The 24,994-nt window shown below is 30.6% G+C and overlaps 3 protein-coding genes across 4 annotated transcripts; 1 reads left to right on the forward strand and 2 right to left on the reverse strand.

Annotated features, from left to right (window-relative positions):
* The first annotated feature begins 1,418 nt into the window (after positions 1–1,418).
* LOC101248676 (zinc finger protein WIP6) lies at positions 1,419–3,401 on the forward strand. Its single transcript, XM_004239375.4, has 2 exons — positions 1,419–1,923; positions 2,722–3,401. Exons 1-2 carry the CDS (start codon positions 1,516–1,518, stop codon positions 3,172–3,174), a joined length of 861 nt encoding a protein of 286 aa, XP_004239423.1. The 5' UTR covers positions 1,419–1,515; the 3' UTR covers positions 3,175–3,401.
* Positions 3,402–7,250: 3,849 nt separating this feature from the next.
* LOC101264420 (methionine aminopeptidase 1B, chloroplastic) lies at positions 7,251–14,926 on the reverse strand. Of its 2 annotated transcripts, none has more exons than XR_011221091.1 (10): positions 14,720–14,926; positions 13,890–13,971; positions 12,757–12,994; positions 11,559–11,720; positions 11,439–11,480; positions 11,192–11,263; positions 10,887–10,966; positions 10,472–10,569; positions 8,894–9,092; positions 7,251–7,572 (listed from the first exon to the last, which is right to left on the reverse strand). XR_011221091.1 is itself a non-coding variant. In XM_004238913.5 (10 exons), exons 1-10 carry the CDS (start codon positions 14,832–14,834, stop codon positions 7,427–7,429), a joined length of 1,083 nt encoding a protein of 360 aa, XP_004238961.1. In that variant the 5' UTR covers positions 14,835–14,926; the 3' UTR covers positions 7,251–7,426. The 2 variants fall into 2 exon arrangements, 1 of the variants encoding a protein (XP_004238961.1); XM_004238913.5 differs by having other exon boundaries at positions 8,894–8,941.
* Positions 14,927–20,772: 5,846 nt separating this feature from the next.
* On the reverse strand, positions 20,773–22,319 carry RAV2 (transcription factor RELATED TO ABI3/VP1 2). The gene is given in 1 exon segment (NM_001320461.2): positions 20,773–22,319. A coding segment is annotated over 1 exon segment (1,188 nt). The 5' UTR covers positions 22,200–22,319; the 3' UTR covers positions 20,773–21,011.
* Positions 22,320–24,994: the final 2,675 nt, after the last annotated feature.

Raw genomic sequence — 24,994 nt, forward strand, 5'->3', positions numbered from 1 at the left:
TTTTTTGTTGCTGTTTAGATGACTTCACCTTTTGCACAATTACATCTTTCTTCCAATAAAGCATCATGATGTTCGATATTTATATTGGAGTTTCCATTGATTTAAATTTGTATGACGTAAAGTATTAGAGAACTAAAATTTGAGGATACCTATACTTTAGAATGAAGAAATATTAATTCCTATATCCATCTCACGACTATCTAATAATATAAAAATCAATTGATATTGTTAGTGTACAAAAAGTTAAACTCATACAATTATATGGGTAGACATAATTTGAAAGGGACAATATGCCTTAAGATTTTTAAAACAAAATAGGAAACTTAAAAATCATCTAGAGTTATGGTCAAATCAATAGAATCTCTCAACCTTTAAACAGAGAACTCAAGTTTGGGATCCTGAGTATAGAGAATTTTCTCTTTAAGTATGTCCTACGCGATAGAAATTAGAATTAGTTGAAACCTCAATACAGATACCGAACACTGACTTATAAGAAATAAAAAGGAACAATCCACGTTAAAAGATTATACTATTGGTTTTGCCCTTAGGCATAGAGACAAGAAGCAAAAGAGGGGCATTTGAAGGGGTGGGGATGGGGGGTAAATAGTGTAGGATATGCAGAATGTACAGTATTTGCCAATGTAACATTTCATAGGAGAACACATAAAAATGGAGAGAGAAATGAAAGGATTAAACAAGTATGAGACATGAAGTGACAAGGCCTTAAAAATACAAATTGGGAATATAGCATCTTATTTGGTTCACTATTTAATTGTCTTTTCCCAATTTTTTTAATCCTCATAAGTAATTGTTCACGAAGACTATAGTATCTTAGCTAACGTAAAGAGAGAGATTATACTTTAAGATTTAAAAACAGGTAAAATAATTAAAACATCTCCTAATTAATATCATTTCCATCCCACAGTAATTAAGTATCACCTTTTAAAAATTCAAGACAAAAAAATAGTATGTTCTTCTAACTTTACTTTTGAAGAGACATTTATTAAACAAAAATACTTTAATTTAAAAAACTACAAATCATATGTACTAATTTCTTAAATCAATGCGAGTTTTGCTAAAAACGACACTTTTTGGCATGATAACCATACTTTCTTAGGGAACATGTAAAAAAAATATGATAGATAATTTGAGACGAAAACCATATATATATATATATATATATATATATATATATATATATATATATATATATATATATAGTGGAAATTGTGTATTATTCAAAATGATGTGTACCAAAAAGTATAAATAGTAGTATGTATAGTAGAGTATAGACAGACAAGAAAACCTAGCATCTTTGCACCCTCCCCCACACCCCCACCCACCCCTCTACTCCCCTTTAGCTAAAAAGAAACAAAATCCTAGCATAAAGTCCCCAACCCAAGATCACCTATTGTTACTATTACCCTTTAGTCATAAACTCTTCAAAAAAAAATAGTTTGTTTATATAGCCTTTGTTTCCTCCTCCTCACATCAATTTTTTCTAGATTTTTAACCATGCAAAATTGTCATAATAATTCTATCACATATTTATCTTCTAGTGATCAATTAGTTGAAGATGATCAACTTTCTACTGTCCTCTCTCTTGGTCCTCCTGGCCAAAAAAATAGTACAATTTTCCATGACTATTTTTCTTCTTCTAGTAATTGTCATGAATTTCAAAGTTATAACAATCAAGAAAGTGTCACTGTGGCTCTTCGTATTGATTCATCAAGTACAATAAGTTCAAACAACAACAATAATCCTAGTAGGAACAAAGGGGATCACAATAGTAGTACTAATAATAATATTTCACTAGTAAATGGACAATATTGGATTCCTACTCCTGCCCAAATTCTTGTTGGACCTACTCAATTCTCTTGTGCTGTTTGTAACAAAACTTTCAACAGATTCAACAACATGCAGGTTTAGTTTATTTCCCTCCTCTCTCTCTCTCTCTATATATATATATATACACACACTTTTATTCATGTTGAAGATCTTGTATATGCAATTTTAGTTACATGTGACTATATATTAGGGTTGTCACTTGTATATAATGTGTTTGTGTAAATATGAACGGAGCTAGAGTGTACTTTACGAGTTCAACTGAATCTAGTAGTATATTTTCAAATTTTGTAGGGTTGTCACTTGTTACAATGTGTTTGTGTTAACATGAGCGGAGCTAGAGTATAGTTTATCTAGTAGTATATTTTCAAATTTTGTAGGATTGTCACTTGTTATAATGTGTTTGTGTTAACATGAGCGGAGCTTTAGTATAGTTTACGAGTTCAGCTGAATCTAGTAGTATCTTTTCAAATTTTGTACTTGTCTCAAATTCTGGTTCTACCTCTGTTTGATAATTGTTCATATATAACCACACACTCTCTTCTCTTACATTTAGAGACAAATTCAGAATTTTTAAGATTTTTGTATTTTTTTAAAAAAAAGGTTGGTTTTTAACTTAATATATATACTATTTTCTTGAATTTAATTTCCACATATGTAATATTTCCACATATGTAGGTTCATGAAATTGAACTTCTTGAATTTTGTCTTTTTATTGTCTCATATCTATGTACTTTTAGTCAAGTTTCAAGTGACCTAAATTTTAACTTACCAAAACTAGGCAAGTTTAATTATGCTTGGTCCAACTTGTTATATGTTACATCTTTTTTTCCCTTTAATTAATTAACTAGTGACCCTTTTTTTTTGTATTATTAGATGCATATGTGGGGGCATGGATCACAATATAGAAAGGGACCAGATTCATTAAAAGGGACAAAACAAGCTTCATCAATGTTAAGGTTGCCTTGTTATTGTTGTGCTGAAGGTTGTAAGAACAACATAGATCATCCAAGAACAAAGCCATTGAAAGATTTTAGGACTCTTCAAACACATTATAAAAGAAAACATGGGACTAAACCATTTAAGTGTAGAAAATGTGGGAAGAATTTTGCTGTAAGAGGAGATTGGAGGACTCATGAGAAAAATTGTGGAAAACTTTGGTTTTGTATTTGTGGTTCTGATTTTAAGCATAAGAGGTCACTAAAAGATCATGTTAAAGCTTTTGGTTATGGACATGCACCACATAGTGAGAATTCTTATTATCACACCGAAGGAGATGAGGACGAGGAAGAAGAAGATGATGATGAAGAAGAAGAAGAAGTCGTGTAAATGGAACTTTAGACTTATAATAGAATATGCAGTTCAGTGCAAGAAGTATCTCGTGTTCATGTTGATTAAGAAGTATCTCGTGTTCATGTTGATTAGAATATGAAGTCAAAGAGTGTAGTTAGACCATGTTGTCTTTGAGCACTAATGTTAAAATATAGTCTTAAGTGTCAAATTGCCAAATTTGAATTGAAGATTTGTGTAACTCTATATATTAGCTTGTTATTTCATGTGTTAATTTAGTTATCTATATCAAGTATTCAATCAAGGAAATGATCAAAATTATATTAAATTCCTCTCATCAAAAAATTACACGGAGAAAATAGCAACATAAAAGACCATTATTAGAGCTTTTGGAGGTGGACATGCACCACATTATAGAAATTATTGAGGTTTTAGCCAAACTAAGCCATTATATAAAGTCATTCACTAAAATAATATGTTTTTTCTAAAATTTTACAAAACTAGTATAAACGTATTCCACAGTAACGTATTAGGATATATTTTATTTTTTAAAAGTTGATGGCGTCAGATTGATATATGTTACTCACAGTAACGTTTTACTTCTAAAACATTACTCACAGTAACGTTTTAGAAGTAAAACGTTACTGAAAATAACGTTTTAGGAGTAAAACGTTACTTACAGTAACGTATATCAACCTAATGTTGTTAGTTTTTTAAAAATTAAATATACCCTAAAACGTTACCGTGAAATACGTTATACTAGTTTTGTAAAATTTTTAAAAAATGTATTACTTTAGTAAATTGTTTTATATAATGACTTAATTTAGTTAAAAATTCGAAATTATTGTTATTATCATGTTGTAGGAGAAATAAAGGAACAGTTCAGTGTATAAAATATTTCGTTTTCATGTATAAAGTTAAAATAAAATAAAAATTAAATCACATACCAAAACTTTTTTTTCCCATCCTTTTGTGATGAGAGCAAAAAAATTGGGATTTGACTAGAGACTTTTTGTCTTCTTTTGCATGTATGTTTATGTGTTGCATATGTTCTCTAGGTGGGGCAAATTGATGATGAAGACAAAGAGTGATAGTAAAACCAGGTTGTCTGTGTTTAAAATTTTATTCAACAACATTTGTGATTGGTAAAATTCCAAGTGATCGAGGATTTTTAGTAGCTCTATAATTAGCTTGATAATTTCATGTTGTTTGATTGAATACGCTTAGTTGGAGAATTATATTGAGCAAATAATTGTGTATGAACAAAATTTCAATATCGAAATTCAAATTTGACAAAGATAGGATAATCATTCCTAAACAAATATTAACTTATAATAAAACTCCGCAACACAACTCCTTTCTCACCCCCGCAACACAATGTGGAATCTGGATATTTTCATCGCAGAGCGTATTAAATCCATTACGTACTATACCATTAAGTGATTAGCCTGAATATCAAGTCTTTCTCAAAATTAATTTAAAAAACATACTACATTATATGCTAGAAATTAAATTTAAAAAGTATGATTATATATTATATACAACTTATAACCTTATCTCATATTATTTTTTTAAAAATAAAATAAAAATAAAAATGCCAAGCATAGAGTTGTCTCTTTTGTCACTCAGAAGCAGTAGTAGTTGTAGTTATAGTAGTAGAATCTAAAAGTGAATTGAGCAAGATATAAAGCTGTAAACAAAGAGGAGTAGACATATAGAGACATAATAGTCAGAAATGTCTTCAGAAAAATGTACTGTTGATTAGCTATGCATTGCATTTGCCACAGCCCTCACTCTCTCAGTCTATCTTATAGTATTCCTTTCGTATCAATTGATGTGATGTATTTTGACTAAACATCGATATTCCAGTAAATAAAAGAACTTTTATAGTAACTTGAATGTATCACACATATTTCATCTGTATCAATCAGATGTTAAGAGTGAAATAATATTTTCTGGAGCCCGGACGATGGAAGAATTAGAGGAAGCCGAGTCATTTGACCTAGTTCTACCAGAAAAAAAAAGTTATGTATACGTTTTATTGTAACATCTGTTGATACGCCTAACTATCAACTCTTGTTGAAATTAGGTTAATAGAAAGAGTTGTCTTTCCATTCGAGTCATCTCTAAGTGTCGTCGCGCGAGAGATTTTGAATTTAATTATTATAACTTAGATTTTTACATAGTTTCTAAATATCATGTCTATTTTATTTATTATTTTTTTAAAATAAAGATCTCATATCAGAATTCACAATTAAAAGTAAGAAATCCAAGATATGTTACACAAATTGAGAAAAAAATTATATACATATTTGTATAATTATAAATTATTTAATCGATTGTAAATTATTATTTTTTAATTTCTAAATATAGAAAACCATCATTTGTTTTAGGACAAACCTAAAAGGAAAGTGCATCACATCATTTTTTTTTAATTTCAATTTCCACCCAAATGTCATTATATACTCTCATTGAGCTAGACCTCGACTAATTTAAATTCACACCGTATAATCAGATTAACTCTTTTTTTTTTCTTTCTTTCTTTGTTTGTGAGTGTGTCTGAAAGAGTACTGATAGTGAGTCTTTTTCTAAGGTGTACTGAATAGAGAGTCAGTGAGGTTTCTACTAACACTTTGATGAAGAACTTTTGTCAGTATGGTAAAACAATGGACCACTGGAAGTTGCTGTTTTTTGGGGTTTCACCCAAAGTATTACCTTCTTTCCCTTTCAGTATGGTAAAACAACAAACACATACATACATACACTAGTCTTCTACCTCTTGAGTACTCTCACTTTTCTGTGTCAGTGACGGAATCAGAAATTCTAATATTGATATTAGTCGAAAGTATACAAGGCAAGTTACATTCAACAAAACTCAATAGTTTTGACATAGTCATGTTACGAAAATATTAACACAACGAACAGATGGATACGATCTAATCATTATATTATCCTGTCTTGAAATTCAGAACTCAAATTTAAAATCTTGAATAGTGAACATGTGAACTAGAATAATTTTTTAACCGCCTTTGGCACTACGTTGGGTGTTACATTTATATATTGGTCTTTATTAGGAGTCTGGTCTCAAAACGGGCACTTTTTGAACATCGCATACTAAAAGGGACACTTCATTGATAAACGAGCGAACTGTCCTCTCCTATCGTTAACTCTGTCTATTCCACCCCATATTACATAATAAATCATTTAAGGTAGTTCGTCTATAGATGAGTGAATTACAATTTTTTTATTGCATTTTTACGTGAAGGATATCTCTTCTTTAATAATAAATGTGTGTTCTTTTTTATTTTACCTTTTCTCATTCGTCTTTTATCTTCTTCTACTAATATTCTATGATGATCTTTGAAAATTGATAGTCACGTCTCAATAATCCAAAAAATTTATATATTTAATTACACCGAATGTGTGTAAATACAAAGAACATTGTAAAATGAATTTGAAGAGTATGTAAGTTCATCTACAAAGAGTAAGCTAAATTGATAGCATGGTCTCTTTTTTTTCCTTTCATATATTATTCGTATTTATATTGAAACCCGATCAAATTTGAATTCATACATTACAAGATTCATTTTTGAAAAACAACACTCCCAACAGACTCGAGTTCAAGATCTCCGATTAATTATAAAAAGATCTCAATTGATGCTTTTGCTTACTTTTGTAACAGTTTTACCATCCCATCAATGACATTTTTAGCTTTGATTTTTTAAACTCATTTTAGTGATTTTGATCACTCATTCTTTTCTTTTGACAGCCATCTTTATATATATTCATTCATTTTTGCATGCATGCACCCACAAAAAGCTTTAATTTTTTGCCTTTTTCTTTCCCCATGTTTGATCATCAATCCCATCATCATGACATTTTTTTCCCATCTGTTCACTTCACATGCTTCTATATATGAAGTAAAAAAAAGCTATTGGAAACTGTTCCTTTGTACTTCTACCGAAACGATAGAAATTAGTGACAGATAAATTTTATAGCTAAACAGAAAAGTTGTTGCTAATCTCCTTTGTTTTGCAATACAACATACGCTGAGTAATTCCACAAGTGATATCTATGAAGACGATTCGAGTGTAAGTAAACTAACCTTTACCTCATTTGTTTCCGAAAGACTCTCGACTATATCATTGGTATTGTAAAAGACAATAAATCTCATAAAGATTACATGTATTGAATATTACCTAATATGGAGCAACAATGACAAGAATTATGATATAAAGTTATGAACATGACTAACTAGAACCATAATAATTAACTTTATAGTAAACTATAATTAATATGTTGTCAAAATTTCTGCACCAGTTTTTGTAATCAAAATAGTATGTTCAAACTGAGCAGCAGGGCTACCATCAGCAGTCAGAGTTGTCCAGTTATCTTCCCATGTTACACATTCTGTGCTTCCCAATGTGAGAATTGGTTCTGTAATAAATACAAACAAAGTGATGCAAATTTATAGTACTAACTTTGCTTAAACAGAAAATTGAAAAAGGACTACAGATAAGAAAGTTAGTCTAGAAAGGAAGTATAGTAACCAATCAAGTTCAGCTTTCACAAATGATTTGTCTATTTTTAAAATATGAACGATTTGAAGGAACCGGAAAAATAGATATGAAAAAACGCTAGGTGATTTAGTCATGTCAGTCTAAGTCTTGGTGGACAAAGTTATCAGTAGGTATTATGAGGGCAACCCTATAGAATAGTCGAGGTGTGCAGAAGCTAATGAGAATGGGATTATTAGCACGTAAGTGAAAACGACAGAATCCACAGGACAAAAATTGAGGCAAATCTAGCTCACGGACTAGCTTAGATTGTATCTTGTAAATTATAGTACTAACTTGCTGAAACTGAAAAAAATAAAAAGACTACTGATAAAAGGTACAGAAAGTTAGTTTAGAAAGGAAGTATTGTAACCAATCAAGTTCAGCTTTCATAACTGGTTTGTCCATTTTACCTGATAAAAACTTACAAGTAATCTTATGAACATTTTGCAGAAGCTGGATAAATATATATACAAAAAGACGTCTGATTTCTTCCTATCTGCTAAGCCTTGGTGGTCAGAGTTATCAAGTATTTGTATAGGAAAGCATGCACTTAATAGAATAGTCGAGATGTGCAGAACCTAGCTTGGATACCCCATTATCCAAAGAGTATTGGAAAAATAGATTTGGTGATTTTCTTTCTATCTGTCTAAGCGTTGATGCGCAAGAGTTATCAAGTACTTGTACTGATGGGGGCAGACAAGTACCTGATAGAATAGTCGAGGTGTGCAGAAGCTAGCTCAGACACCCCGTTATCCAAAGAGGATTGGAAAAAGAGATTTAGGTACTCGATACTAATGGGGGCAGACAGGTACCCGGTAGAATAGTCGAGTTGTGCATAAACTGACCCCCCTACCCATTATCCAAAGAGAATAGGAACTAGACTGAATGAGAAATAATGTGGAGTACATAAAGGAAGTTGCACTCAAATTCTCTTTTGGATTTTTTTTGAGTCACTCTCAAGTCTGAAGGACCACCAGTATGGTGTGTTAGCACCCCCGAAAGCAAATGTTGAAGAACTATTACTACAGTGTAACAAGATCAATTTTTCCCTAAATTCAGCATTGGAGAATTATATCTCTATGTGAAGGTAGACAAATGTACTAAAATAACAAACACATAAATAATCAATAAAAGCTATGCATAAATTAGTGAGTTTTCTCCCAGATATATGATATTAAACATTATTCTATTGCACCTACCGATAGTAAATGTTTGCCCTTCAACCATGGAGCCGGACTTGTCATTCCCTGCCGTAAATGATTACATTAGGAAAACCAGTACCTTTAATACAGCTTGAATATCTTATATCACATTCAGCAGTCAGATAAAAAATTGTCCATGTTCTAATCAAGATAACCTCGTGAAAAGGAACAAATCAAAGTCAGACTTGAACGAGACCTGATAAGCAAAGATAAAACCAAATTGATCATATATACCTGAAAGGATCATCAGCCTTGACACACAGTAATTATTATATATTATGAACTAATTTTATTTTTATGATTTGTGTTCATCTCAAAGGGATTAGTATTAAACAAGAATGAGACGCTAAAGATGAACAAGGGGACCTGGAAGAACTTAAGAAATCATTTTTCTCAAAAAAAGAAGTTAAAGAACTCATTTTTCTCAAAAAAAAAGAAGTTAAGGAACTCATGAGCCATGAGAACGTAAAATGATCCATCTATTGAAGTGTCTAGCGTCCAATGGGTCATGATCACTATGACCCAATGAATACAACTAGTGATCTAAGTTTCAGTCAAGGAATTACTTAAGAGATAGCAATTCAAAAATCAGGGCATCCATTCCTTGAAAAATGGGACTAAAGTGGTGCTGAAACAATCTTTTCACTTGAAGGTGACATTCAATTTAAAGGCCAAATGTCGTGATGCTAAGAGAGGTAAGTGACCACTCCCTTTGAAGTCTATGCATTTTATATTAGTTGCAAATAAGCAATGAAAAGAGGAGATTCAGTTAACCATAAAATAATGTATTAGCAACTAAGAAGTCCGTGGAAATAGAACAAGCCAACTAGTGGCTTTTGCATGTTAATATAAATGTTTCTTCAAGTAAAGAACCAATTTTTGAACATGTTCTGATATCATTTCATATAAACTATAATCTACATTGTTATTTATTATATTGTTAATACATGATAGTGAAGCTGTGTGACCTATAGGTCACGAATTCGAACCGTGGAAGCAACCACTAATGCTTGCTTGCATTGTGGTAGGCTGTCTACATCACAATCCTAGGGTGCGGCCCTTCCCCTGAGCCTGCGCAAATGTGGGATGTTGTGTGCACAGGGCTGCCCTGTTATTTTATTTTAACATAAGACGGTGATATCTTTGGATCAGGATAAACAGGGATCACACAAAGGACAACTTATTTTGTGTCATTTCGTCCAACTTTCTTAATCTAGTTATAGCTTGATGTTGACTGTTAAGAGCTAATCCAGATTTTGCTAAGCTCTAGCAAAGAAAATCCAATTATCCGCAGAACAATCAACTCAACTGATATGCAATGAATGGCAATGTCAATTAGCGTTCTCTATAAGATATTTACGCGTATACATACACAACCTGTTCTTCAGAGAAACGCAAGGACAGGACAGACACAACCAACTCCTCCAAAAGTAAACCTATTTAGTATTAGTTTTATGTTAGATTAAGCATGGTCTTCACAATTCTAGCGAATCTTCCACAACTTTCAGAGATTTTACAGGATGAACACAAAGGCAGTAGTAAATGTCAAAGTCGATAAAAATGAGAGTAACTTACGGTGATGAAATATGAGTGGTTCAGAGTGAAATACTGTCCCAATACCATGTCCAACAAAACGATCAACAACACCATAACCAAATTTTTCAGCATGTTCACTGAAACAAAAGTCCAAAACGTTCAATGTCCAAGACAGAGTGTCCACAAAAAATAAGGTACATACACAAGAAATGACATTAATTGTTTGCAAACAATATTTAAGAAAATCACAGTAAATTATTCAAAGTTTCATCAGAAGAAGGAAATTTCACTACCGACGTTTTTTAGTGATAACTAAAAGTTTTTGAATCTGATAAACAGAAACAGTTTGACACCTATAGGAACTTCAAAATAGATAGACTGTTGAAGCTTCAAAATATCCATATCACAAAATAATATTCACAAATTCACGATAATATCATATTCATAAAATTACCTGATCCTCTTTCCTATCTTCCTATAAAGAGCACCATCTCTGCAAACAGCAATTCCATAGTGCAAGCACTCCTCAGTCACCTGCCACAGTAGGATATACAGATATAATTAATATAATGAGCATCGGATGATAAAAGAGACATTAGTTCTATTGCTAATACTGACTGGTATCTTAAATCTTAACCAGTCTTACCACAGCAGAGTTCAATTTCAAATAGCAGTGATCTGATTAAGTTTAAGCAAAACTTTGTTAAACTAATAACCAGAAAGTTTCAGCATTCCTTTCATAATTGAAGAAATCTATACCTTTACAAGCCGCTTTATGGATTCACTCACGTCACCACAGAAAAAGGTCTTTGACGTATCTCCATGATAACCCTAAAAAAGGAACAAAGCAATGATCCTTACAATTTACAAGGTTCATCCAGAATCCAACAGCAGAAATTTCAGAGAAGACAAATGTCCTTCTAAATACTAGGGTAAAGACCGGCTAGCAGTAAAAAAGATAGCACATGTAGCCTATTACAATAATGAAGGGGCATCGACAACTTACATTCAGGTAAACGGTCACGTCAATGTTTATTATGTCTCCATCCTGCACATTATATTAATATTTGTCTTGAATACACATATAAAAAGTTTAAGCAAGAGGATGATATGAAAAGATAAAGACCTGCAGCTGCCGTGAGTCAGGTATTCCATGACACATACACTCATTGACGGATGTGCACACACTCTTTGGAAATCCCCCATAGCCTAAGGGAGATGGATAAGCGCCAGCATCGATTATCATTTGATGCACAGCTTTGTCAATTTCATTTGTTGTTACTGAAGGCTGATAGGTTCAAGAAAAAAACATGAATTTACATGTTATAAGGGTTTCAAAGGAATTAATATACTTGATGAAAAATAAGATATCATTCTTGTGAATAGGGATCAAACATTCATAGTATATCTTCATTTTGTTCCAATCCATACAGGTATTGTAGGAAACATTTTATGAGAACCCACTAAATATTTCATTTGAATATCAAAAAGCATCTAAATATGAGGATTCAACTCCTACTTAACCAACTCTTTTTTGTTTCTATTGCTTAAATGCTGCTTGTCTGGAGATTTCCTTCTAGTGCAAAAAGAAAATTACAGGGACATATGATACTTTTAGATTAAGTACAACCCAGATGCACTTGTACTTGACTAAAAAGGACATTGTGAGTTTCCTAAAATAGCACGTGCGCCAAGCCCATCCATTTCCAGCTGCTTCTTTTAGATAAGAGAGTCGAATTTACCCATTATGTGCTACATACAGGTCAAGTTCCCATTGTAATTTCTAGAGTTATCTAAGGAATAGAAACTAATTTAGCTGTATTATAACTGAGAGTTCCAAAATTAGAAATCGCAATATCCCTGTTTATTTTTTTTATAACCGTGGTATTCGGGCAAGCTTACGCACGCCTTGACTATTTCCACGGTGTACCTATCACCTCCGCCACAGCCAGTAACTCTTCCATCAAGGCTAGAATAGAACAGATGGGAAGAAATCACCTAGTGTTTTTCTCTTGTGATCATTCTTTAAAAAAAATACTATCATCTGGAGCAAGGCAATTGAAATGTCCTTCTGGCCATCAACTACTTGAATAAAGTGTGCTTCGAAGAAACTTAGCCTTTTTCCTGTTACAGGTCAGCTAAACAAAATTACAATAAGTGAAGCAGAATGGGCAACAGTAATGAGGTGATAACAAATAAACTTTTGAGTTGAAACATCCAAAGTGCATTTTGGGTCCTATCACACAGCTGGACACGTGCTAGACAAGCATAGTTGAAAACAACCTCTTAAACAATCAAATAAGATGGATATCAAACAGTCTCACCCTAACCAAAGTTCCTGCATAGTCAACCACCCGTGCAGCCAACTCACATGCAGCCCTCATGCGAGCTATTCCTTCAGCATCATGGATCTGATGTTCACTTGAAATTTCTGGTAACTCTCTTGAACCTACATATGGAGGTTTTGGTATGTCATCAGGCACAGGAAGCCGTTGCGATACTCTTCCGCGCCTTAAAGGTGGTCTTCTTGTTGCGGTGGTAGAACCACGAAGCTCACGTTCCCTATACATCATTAAATCATGTCATTAAAATTTCATCTTTTTCTCCTTTACTCGTGAGACATCAGTAAACACTCAAACTCCTTTGGGAAAAAAGAAGACAGAAAAAAGAAAAACAGAACAGAGATTTGTATCTTTGAATAAAAGATGACTTTGAGACAGTAGTCAATTAAGTTATCCTTATCAACTCAGAAGAATATATACTTTAGAAAAGAGATTTTCATGAATTCTAACAGTAAAAAGTATACACAAGAAAAAAACTAATCCTTTATACCTTCTAAAGCAAAAATATTCTATATATTTCGATAACAAAATCATTTCAGAATGCTATGTCTTCTCTATTCACAAGCAATACATTTTCTGTCCAACAAGAATTTAAATAGGCTGATCCAGGATTTTTATAGTTTATGGTTCTGGACGACAATACTTGTTTGCTTACTGGGTTCTGAATAAATTATTTGTACATATTAAATGATTCATTTTATCACAAATACAAGGTTTTAGCCAAAACTACACAGTGCTGATGAGACCGTGGATAGGAGTGTATCTCCGCCAGGGGACTTAAATATGGTAACAAATGGAAATTCTACTGATAATATATGTCAAACTTCTCTATAGCAGCATCGTTTTTCTGGATACCTTTTGGTTGCTACAGAACATATAGTAATATATATGAAAAATTGGTACCAAAGAAAACTTGGTTGCTACAATGAAATGTTATTACAAAGGATGATTGTTATAAAGAGGTCTGATTGTAAAGGAATAATATGCTACATTCAGCAGCAAACATCTTAAAGGTTGATAACAAATTTTAATCACTTTTTGAAGAATATGCAATCTCAATTATTTAGTAAAAGAAACAAAGCAACACACTGAAACCCAAATAAACACAAACATACCTTCTAATCCTCAAGGCCTCCTCCAAACCCGATAATCTTTTCGCGTAGATTACAAGCTTCTTACTAAAGTTTGCATTATTACCTACAAATGAACCAAACTCAGTAAAGACTTCAAAACAAAATCCCCCGAGAATAATCTAACAAAATAAGTTATTTTTTGGCATCAAAATTCCATAATCAGAACATCCAAAGTTACCAAGCTTCTTAGTAAAACATAAATTACAAGCTTCTTGATAAAGTTTGCATTTTTACCCACAGATGACCCAAACTCAATAATAAGTTTTTCTTTAGCATCAAAGTTCCAACAAGAAGTACACACCCAATAAAATTCCACAAGTAAGGTCTGGGGATGATAAAGTATATGTAAGCTTCACCCCTACTTCTTGGAGGTAGAAAAGTTGTTTCTAAAGGACCTTCAGCTCAATTACAACAAATCAAAGTAATTATGAAAAGGATAAATGACATCCAATAAAACATAATAACCAATACGAAAACATTAACAACAACAAACTAGTGCAATAACCTAAACACAATAAACACGTACAATGATACCAAGCTGCTTACTAAGCATAAATTATAACCATCTTAATAAAGGTTGCATTTTTACCTAAAAATAAACCAAACTCAATAAAATAATTCAAACCATAATCCACCCAATACAAACAAAAAAATTCTTTTTTTAGCTTCAAAGTTGCATAATCTAAACACCCAAGTTAACAAGAATGAAGTTTTATTAAATAAATCAACAACAAATTAAAAAACTTGAAATGAAAAATCAAGAATTGCATAAGGGCTGTTCTAAACTTAAAAAAATAGAATCTTGTACTTACTACTAGGGAGATGAAAAGGGTAATTTCCTCTAAGTTGAGAAGATGAAGATAAACATTTTGTTTCACCATTAATGGAAGAAGAAATGTGTAGTATAGAAGATGTTGCATGTGCCATTTTTTTTTTTACTGTTACACACAGGCACAACACAACTGTGTTTTTTTGCTTGGAGGGGATAACGTTGATTTTTTTTTGGATTAATGGGCCGGGTACTACTTGAATTCCATTGGGTTGGGTCCTAATATCTCAAAATGTTTTGGGCTTCTACTATGGACAATGGATCCGAGTTCATTTCGCCGCGTGGCTCACCTACTATCTTATTCTTTGATTTTATTATTAAATGTTGTTTTCTCTATTTCGATTACTGTGTTATTTGTTGTTGCTATTATGATATGCTTTAGTTGAACCGACAAGGGTAAGCGTACAAACGATTTTCCTCAAACCCTGCTTGTGATATTATATTGGGTATATTATATTGGGTATGGAGAGGTCTGATAGATGAAAGAAGGGATAATATCTGTATTATACCCTTGGCCCAAAGATCACAAAAATACAACCAATGAGTAATCAACATCATAGTATTGGGAGTAGGTTTGTTTCATTGAACCTTTTATCACAAATAGTTCAATGGGTCATATTTGGGCCCAACCTAATATTATCATGTTTTTTCAGCCCATATAATTTGAAATTATTTTATTATCACATTAAATTTAAAATATCATCATGAATTTTTATCCGTAAAATTTAAAATATTGTAGTAATAATTATTTTAAAGACAAAAATCGAAACGTAGTTAGTAAATGTTAATTTTTTAGCGGTCTTAATAACCATTCAAACGACTATAAGATTGTGAATAATATATACTCCTTCATTCTTTATCATAGGTTTTCATGAAGTTATTTTGTCATTCGACATTCTGACGTAAATTCAATTTACGTTAAATATAGAACAACAACGAAATAAAAAAAATTAAATTCTTGAAGATGATGCTAGAAGTATATGGTACTGACATATTATCCATCTTCCCTTATCTTTCTAAATTTAATGTACCAACAAAAATGAAAATAATGTTTGGAAAAATATAAAAAAACATGGAATGGACAGACATGCCGTACAACATATCTAGTTGTTTGTTAAACATGGTGCATTGCTTGTCTCAGATATGGTTGTTTCTTGCACTTTCATGTACATACATCTACTAGAAATTTCTTCTTCAAATTGAAAAATAAAATTAATAAGATCATATTTAGAGATGTAGTAACTGAATGGATAGTTTGGGCTAGGCTGTGCATCGATCGGTTTGGTTTTGAAGTTTATCGGGTTGTCTTATTGATTATCAGTTTGTAGAGATGTTAAACCGTTATAGAACCATTAAGATATTGACTTATCGGTTATTGGCTTATCGGTTTTTCATCGTTATCGGTTCGGTTATCGGTTTAACCATTAAAATTTGACACAAGAAAAAACATTTAAAATCACTTAGAAACAAGGTGACAAACCAAATAAACCATGCACTTGAGTTCAAATGTTACCTCTTGGTCAAAAGCAAACACTTTTACATTGTTGAATAACCAAGTGTTTGAGACAATCAAAAATAAAAGTAGGAAATCAAACTCTAAGTCGAGGACTTTCTATACAAAATGATATATATAAGATTATTTAATTTAGTATCGGGTTATCGGTTAACCCGTTAAGAAAAAAATTCAAACCGTTAAGAACCGATAATCTGATAACAAAAAAAAATCAAAATCGTTATCAAAACCACTAAACCAATAACCCAATACTATAAACCAATAACTTTTTTATCAGTTCGGCTTATCAATTTCGGTTCGGTTTTGAACAGCCCTAGCTTAAGCTGAATTTGAACGGATGAAATTAAAAAATTAAATCAATAATGAGTTATTGTGTAATATTATTAAAAAGTTAGGTTGAAATGAAGTTTTGATCCGTTACTAGCATAAGTACTATCACTTACTTGTATTGATCCATATTAAGTTATGATTATAACATATTATCTTTATTACCCAAGAAAATGCATTATAGTCTAGTTTGTCCAAAAAAATTTATATGCTAATTTTGAGGTTGATTTACAAAAATAATTTTTGTTGTGAGTGGTCTTGAATTTTTAACTTTACTTGTTCATCAGAAAACTTTAAAGTTATTTAACAATTTTATGTTAGTAGGGGTAAAAAATTTAAGACTGTCTACTAATTTTATCACCCCCTAAATCCTAATCATATAAAGTAATAATACAGGCTAGCCACCTCTTAATCCTATAATTTAAAAAATAATTATTGTAAAGTTTCAAATTGGATTAGTGAAACTCCAAAAAAAAAAATACAATAGCTAAAATATACTATTTGTAAATTTAACACTTAGTTATACTCATTTTAAATTTATATCCTCTTTTTTGGTACTTACTAAATTGACATCACGAGAAGAAAATTAAAAAGCAAAATTCATGCATTTAATATATTTAATATATAATAAAAGGATCGTGAGTGAACATGTTAATTTTCCAAAAATAAATAAATATATTATAAGTATATGAAGTTTCCAAGCAAATACATGACTTTATAACAATTAACATAAATTGACTTCCTCTAATTAAGATGCCATTTTAAAGAATCTTGTTTAGACAAAAACACATGTGATGATATAATCTTTTGACATTTTCAGTTTTTTCAAACTAATTCAGAATCTTTCATCTTCAATTAAACCAAATATTAAAATTAAACTAAAGTATCCAGTTGTATTTTCTAGCTTTTCTAGTTATAGAAAAGAGATTTGATTCTAGTCATGTATCTTTTTGGAGTCTCTATAATATGCATGCTTTTACAATATTTAAAGGGATTAAATATGGAATAAGAATTAACTATCAAAATCATCCTTAATCCATCACTAATTAAATAGCAACATATTCAGTATTGTAATTTCACATGTGAGACCTCGAAAAGATAGAGCGTACGCAAATTTTACTCCAATCTTATGGAGATGAAAAATATATACTTATAAAATAATCTTAACTTTGTATATACAATATAATTTTTTTTAGTTCTGATGAACCCTTGCTCGCACTTGACTCCGCTTCTGAAGTTAACTATTACTATTTTTTTTTTAATACGAGGGTCAATTGTAAAATGTCTCGCTACTAGTAAAGTTAAAATCTGAATACATGATATAATATTTGATTATACGTATAATTGACAATCATATGAATTATTAACTAAACATTTTCCTATAGGAAACTTTAATGATAATAAGAAACAAATACGATGAACCAGATTAATTTATAGATTGTTGATTTATTGAAGAAAATATTATTGTCTGGAAAATAGTTGACAAAATATATTAGAAATTAAAGAGCTTTTGAGACAATAAAACAGATATTAACAGACTTTCACCCACTACGAAATATTTGTCCACATTTTACTTTAGTTCTTCATAGATTCAGTACATGAATCTGGACTTCGTTTTTTTTTTTTTTGGAGAAAGCATAATACATGATTAATCATGCATACTAATTATTCTAATTAATCTTAATGATTAATATAACTAATTTAACTAAATTAATATAAGTAATTTTAATATTATGCAAGTTGTTGAAGAATATATATATATATATACCATATGGTCAAGACTCACGAGCATGAAATATGACATAATTAACGTTCTATTAATTAAAAAATTGTACGGATGGAAAAATAAATAATGTACGGATGAAAAAATGAACCTAAAATATATAAGGGATAAATGATTATGATGTATGATTCAATGTATTTGGATGATTTAGTTTACTAAGTAACTAAACAAATGTATAAATTATGTATATTTAAGTGTAGATTCATATTAGCTTCCTTTGGTGATATTCGGCAAAACATTTAAAAGTTTTTATTTGGTCATTTTGTGAATATTTTTAGAATTATATTACAATCAATATAAAGTAATATAACAGTATAAAATTTAACATAATATAAATGAGTAATCAAATAATAACAAACAATTGATAATCATGGTAAATCTATGAATATTTACGAGCAAAGAAACCTAGCTAGAATGCATGTTTCAATTAATCGAAAGTCAAATATGCTTAAAAAAATATCACAAGAAGTACAATCTGATTTTTTCTAAGTTACTATTTTTCTCTATTTAAACGTCTTTACTTCATTATAATACTTTACTAATTGAAACAAAAAAGTCAAATATTTCTAAGATGAGTTCAGTTAGTCAAAACAACTAATATTTGAGATCCGAAATAATTTGTGGTACGTGTTACCACCTTATAATATATTTAATCGACCTTTAACCATACGGTGCAATTAGATGATTAATAAATATTATAGAGATTGTACGTATAAAACTACTTAAATCAAAAACTTAATCTACATTAAATTTTCCTTAATAAACATCTTAATTATTTCTCATCAAGTTGAAAAATACAACACCAATTAACACATAGGCTGGACCAGTTCAACTTTTTAATGCACTAATAGAAGAAAAAAGAACAACAATAATTTTTTTTTAAAAAAGGCCAATAATTGGAAAAAAGTAATAGAAAATAAAAAGGCAGAGTTGATTGATCAATTGCTGCAGAAAGGTTCTCAAAAAGTGAATTCAAATAAAATTTGCCTTATCGGTATTGATAGTGTAAAATAACTCTTATACTATATTATACGTATGTATAAATCGATAACTAATAAATTATATAAATATATATAATATATCAAAATACTTTTTAATGGTGTCAGATTTTGAAACAAGCATGCAAAATTGAGTCAATAATGAAAATTACTATGCTAAGTGCATTTTAGCCCTTAGCTCAACCTTTTAACTTTATTAGAGTCAATTATTTGACTATTCGAATATGAAGACTGAAAAATAGTGATGATATGTGTTTAAATTTAATATTATTGATTTTTATTATATTAAAGATATATAATATAAAGATGCAAACACGGGCACACGCATAACAAGAAGCTAGCTCTAGCCCTCTAGAACATATAAAATGTTCAAGTATAGAGTGATACTGATACATGATGAATCTCGGAAATTAACTCGTAAATTTTGATGAATTGATAATGGGCCGGGTCTTGTGATAATATCTCATCTCCATATCTAGAAGCTACAATTCCACTTTAATTTCTCTTTCTATTTATGTTGATATTCTATAGCCCACCATAGGAGAAAATTATTACCTCAAATAGATTCCTAAATCTAAAACATGATAATATATCATATTATAGCAGGTGAGTTGTAACTTACACAATTTGTATCTTTTTTATTAAAAAAATTGCTATATACATATGTATATATTATATATATATACACATAGAATAGATATAGTTATAGTTGGTTGAAAGTTGTGTATGAACATGTAATATTAAAACTGCTCAAATACCCCTTTTTGTCTATACACACAAATAGCCCACTAGGCAGCTCAAATTTATATTATCAAAATAAGATTCTTATTTTAAGTTTATTAATCAACATGTGTTTCTGTGTGTGTAAGAGAGAGAAAGCTAGAGAGAAGATCAGGTTCATGTATATGCAACATAGAGATATTTTTGGAAACAACAATATTCTGTAAAAAATACATGAAATTTACCCTAAAAAACTAAAATAAAAATCAAACTTATATACACTGATAAATGGTAATGATCTTCTTTAAAAATTAAAATGAATTGATAAACTATTTTTTTTTATATATCATCGAGTAAATTTAATCGGTTATAACATGTTACTCTTCTATTCTTCAGCTTATCACTATATATTAGTCTTGCTAAAAAGATCTACTATATAATCGTTGTAAATGAACTAAACTTGATGCTATAAAACCATATAAACTAATAGTTAAGGGCGGATTTAGTCTGTAATCTATAAATATTTGATAGTAAACTTAATTATTATTATATATTAACTTGAGATTATTGTATGAATTCATAAACTTCAATTCGTGAATCTATTACTCCGTGTTGTTAATGCACATAAGTAAACTAATTGGAAACTAGGAAAAGACAATATAATTAATAAGAAATAAACAAGAGAGCTCAATTTTGAAAAGAAGAGATTCACATTTCTTGTTTTTTTTTTCATTTCCATCTTTGTTTTTCATATCACCTATGATAGCTCACTTTTGAGCCATTTCTTCTTCTCTAAAATACTAATATACAATTGAAAGTCTTTTTGCACCTTGCAACTTCTAAAGTAAAAAAAAAAAAAAAAAACTTGAAAAGTACAAAAAAAAAAAAAGATTACAAAAACAAAAAAGTGAAAAGTTACTACTACTACATCATGTTACAAAGCATCAATAATAACCCTTTGTTTCTTTCTACATGACTCAAATGTCAACAATTCCATCTCCATCCTCCTTTTGCCCCCACCCCAACTAGTCATGTTATTATTATTGTTATTGTTATTGTTATCGATAACAACATTACTTACATTCGCGGGTACCTTGCATATATTAACTCCGAACAATCTCACCATTTGTACCAGTGGAACTTGAACCTGAGCCTGAACTTGATTCGTAACAACCATACTAGTATTCCCCACATTTTTAGCCTTAAAATCGATATATAATTGTTTATCTCCACTTGTAGATCGTTGAAAACTCACAATATCACCGGCCTTCAAGTTTTTTTCCTTAACGAAACGACTCCATCCTTTTGTTAGAACATAACTTTGACTACTATTCCAATACGAATACCTAAATCTCCATACTTTACCATTTAAATCTTCGAAATTCAACAAAACCCCTTTAGAATTATTTCCATTTTGTAATGGAAAATGTTTTTCAGCATGTTGTTTTGGTATCACAAGCCTATTAAGTTTCCCAACGTCACTTGGTGTAACAACTTTTTCAAATAGCTGTTCACGCGCTTTGCAATTGACTTTATCATTTGTACTACCAAAGAACGAACTAATTACTAGTCCATCTTTCCTTTTTATCATACCGTCTTTAGTAAATCCAAACAATCTCTTGCTTTGTTCCAACTCATCGATATACGTATGTTTACGTAACATGTCAACGATCTCCGCCTTGGAATGTGAATTCAAGAAAGCGATTTCCATGTCATCGCTTTCTTGATTCTCAAGCAAGGGTTTGAAATTAGTTACAGCGTCGCGGCCCCTGAATCTCTGGGCCGCGATGTCATAAGCCCTAGCGGCTTCATTTTCCTCGTTGAATGTGCCTAACCATACCCTCTGATGCTTTTCATAGATTTGTGCGCCCCAACGACCATTTGGTTGTGGGACCACACCTTTGTACCTTGAAGATGGGAGTTTTCTTGATTCAGCTTCAACACCATTTTCAGCATCAATTATCACACTTGTTCCACTCCCCATCCGGCAAAGACCACTCTCCGGCGGCAGTTTTATCGTCGTCGACGATTTAATCATCGTCGATGACGACGCGGCCGGAGCAATGGAGAGAGAGTCACTAGTAGTACTCTCTTGATCTATGCTACTAATACTTCCTTCCATTTTTTTTTTGGTGTGTGTGTTGTTTTGTCTTTTTTGATGAGAAAAGGAAAATTAGGAAGAAAAAAAATAAGTAGAAGAATTGGTTGTGTTTAGAGAGAGTTTTGAAGAGTATGATGAATTGGGTTGTTGATATGGAAAAGAGTTGAATATATATATAGGAAAGTCCACCCCATTTTTTGTGTGCAATTAATAAATAAAGATTATTTTTTTCTATGTTATTAAAAAAATAATATAAAATACTACTACATACTACTTTGAAGATATGGAGATGTGGGTATTATGGGTCAACACACAATAAGAGAGAGAGAGAGAGAGAAGATGGTAAGTAACTAGGAAGATTCATTGGTGGTGAAGTGGGGGAGGGCTTTAGTATAGTATATGCCCAAATATGAGGCATGCTAGGTAGGGTGAGTTTATTTTAAATTTCATGGGTTTAAATCTTATATATACTAATAAGATAAAATATTTATATAATCAGATCACTTATTGATATAGTAGTATTATGAAGATATTTACATTGTTAATATATATACTTAGGTCATTTATCAGATGATTGACGTTATTTGATCTGTTATATACTGTATCACAAAATTATTTATACTGTCAGTATATATTATAATATGTATGAATATGTTGTGGGGGTGGGGTAGGGGGTGGGGGTGATATGAAATTGTGTGTGTAATGTATGTATAGGTTGTGGGTTGTGTATGTGAGGTGGGGTAGTAGATAAATGAACAAGTTGATGGGGTTCACATGAGTGTGGACCTTGTGTTATTTGGTAAGTTCATCCCCCCTGAAATTTGCTGCTACTCAGGACCATTATAAGCATGGCATTGAGCATCCTTCTTCTTTTCTTTTTTTTTTCATGTTTATCTAGATTGCAATATTGGTCTATTAAATGCTACAAAAAGTAGTAATAGATTTTCATTGATGTTTCAATATCAAATAAGATATAAAAGGAAATTATTGAAAATATAATCTTGCTTTTATTCAGTTAAAACTCATCAGTTCAATTAATTTAAATATATCAAATTGAGTATCTGAAATTATTTTACTCGTCTCTTCTTTTTTTCTTTTTTTATAAAAAACTAAAATAGCTATTACTATCGTTATCGTTATCGTTATTATTAATTAGCACTTCAATTTTTTTTTAAAAAAAATATATTTTTCTAAGTTTGTACTTCCAATAGGATGGGGTGTCATGGGCCAATTGTAAAAATAGGAAGAAGGGGATTGATGGACTTGAAGACAAAAATCCATCCAACCCCAAGAATTTTCCCCCATAATTTCTTACCTGGCATGAATTGATTGGTCCTTCCCATCTTTAAATTGTCTTTATTTGCTAGGTTCAATTTCAACCATCTTAATATCTATTAATCTCAAAAATAATTTTTTTAAAAAATAATTTAAATAAAATCTCAATCATTTCAATAATTTTTCTATCCAACATTGACAACTTCATTGTCCATCTCCCTAACCTCCTCATCCTCAAGTGGGAGTTTTCCCCTTGTTTTGCAAATATAGGGGGACGTTGTTTCTCTTGTTCTTTTTTCTCTTTTGTTTTTTCACCTTTTTATCTTTTGATCTACTTGTAATATATAGATATATAATATATTTTCTTCTAGACATGCAATGGGAATATAACAAGCTCTTTGGAATATTAATTACTATTCTTCTATATACATGTGAATTCCTAATATTGTTTTAATTGAATCCACTCTAAGAATCACGTTCGACGATAATCTATTAGAGATCAAGTTGATCTGAAACATTTATGGTGAATTTATGACAAAAATGTTTGTTGAAAATAGACTAATTTTTATAAGTGATATGCAACTATAAATTCTTACAATATTATTTACAAGTGAAATAGATACAGATCATCTAATATTAAATTTTATAATAATACTCAATATATTAAACTCTTATTTTTTTCTAACAATCTAGCTAACATTTGATCATTGCAAATATGTTAAAAAAAGAAAAGTGAACAAATATATAATAGATAAGAAATCAAAGGAAAAGGACTCAAGTCTCTAGTTTTAGTAATTTTTTGAAAAAATGACTTTATTAATCAACATGGTATTTATTTATAATTATTTAGTAGTTATGATGATGTCACATTTAAAATAATGATAAAAGTTTTTTCCATGGGCTGCTAATAATCTTGTGGCTAAAATTTTCAATTCTTGTTGGTTAATGTGTTTGAAAAATAAAAGAATAAGATTGGTGGAGATTATTATTATTTTATTATTTAAAAATAGTTTATTATGTACGGAAAAGAGTCCTTAGTGTCACTATATGGGCCTACAAATGGGCCCATTAATTTGATCTAAAACCAAACGCGTTAAAATGGTGGGTTTTAGGCCTTTCTATGTTGGCCCCATTTATAGATTCCCTTTGTTTATCCTAAATTTGTACCTAACTTTATTTAGACTATTAGTGGTTGTCCAATTATCGGAACGAGATAGATAAGAATATTTTATCGAATTAGTTAAATTATATTTAGTATATCAAGATTGATTACTCGACATTTATATCAAATAAGAGTAAAATAACTAAGTAGTTTATTTTAAAATTGATATCGTTTATTTATCTTATCGAGCGACCTCTTACATTTTACTGTATATGAAGCTGCCACCATTCGAATCATGGGTTAATTACAATATCTTGTATTCGTAATGGAAAATGATTTAATTAATATCATATAATTTATTCAAAACCTCATAAGTAAACAAAATTATAATTCAAAACCTACGAAGTAAAAATTTTGACTTACTTTTCTATATACATTG

The sequence above is a fragment of the Solanum lycopersicum genome, chromosome 5 (genome assembly GCF_036512215.1).
Source record: "Solanum lycopersicum chromosome 5, SLM_r2.1".
Lineage (NCBI taxonomy): Eukaryota > Viridiplantae > Streptophyta > Magnoliopsida > Solanales > Solanaceae > Solanum > Solanum lycopersicum.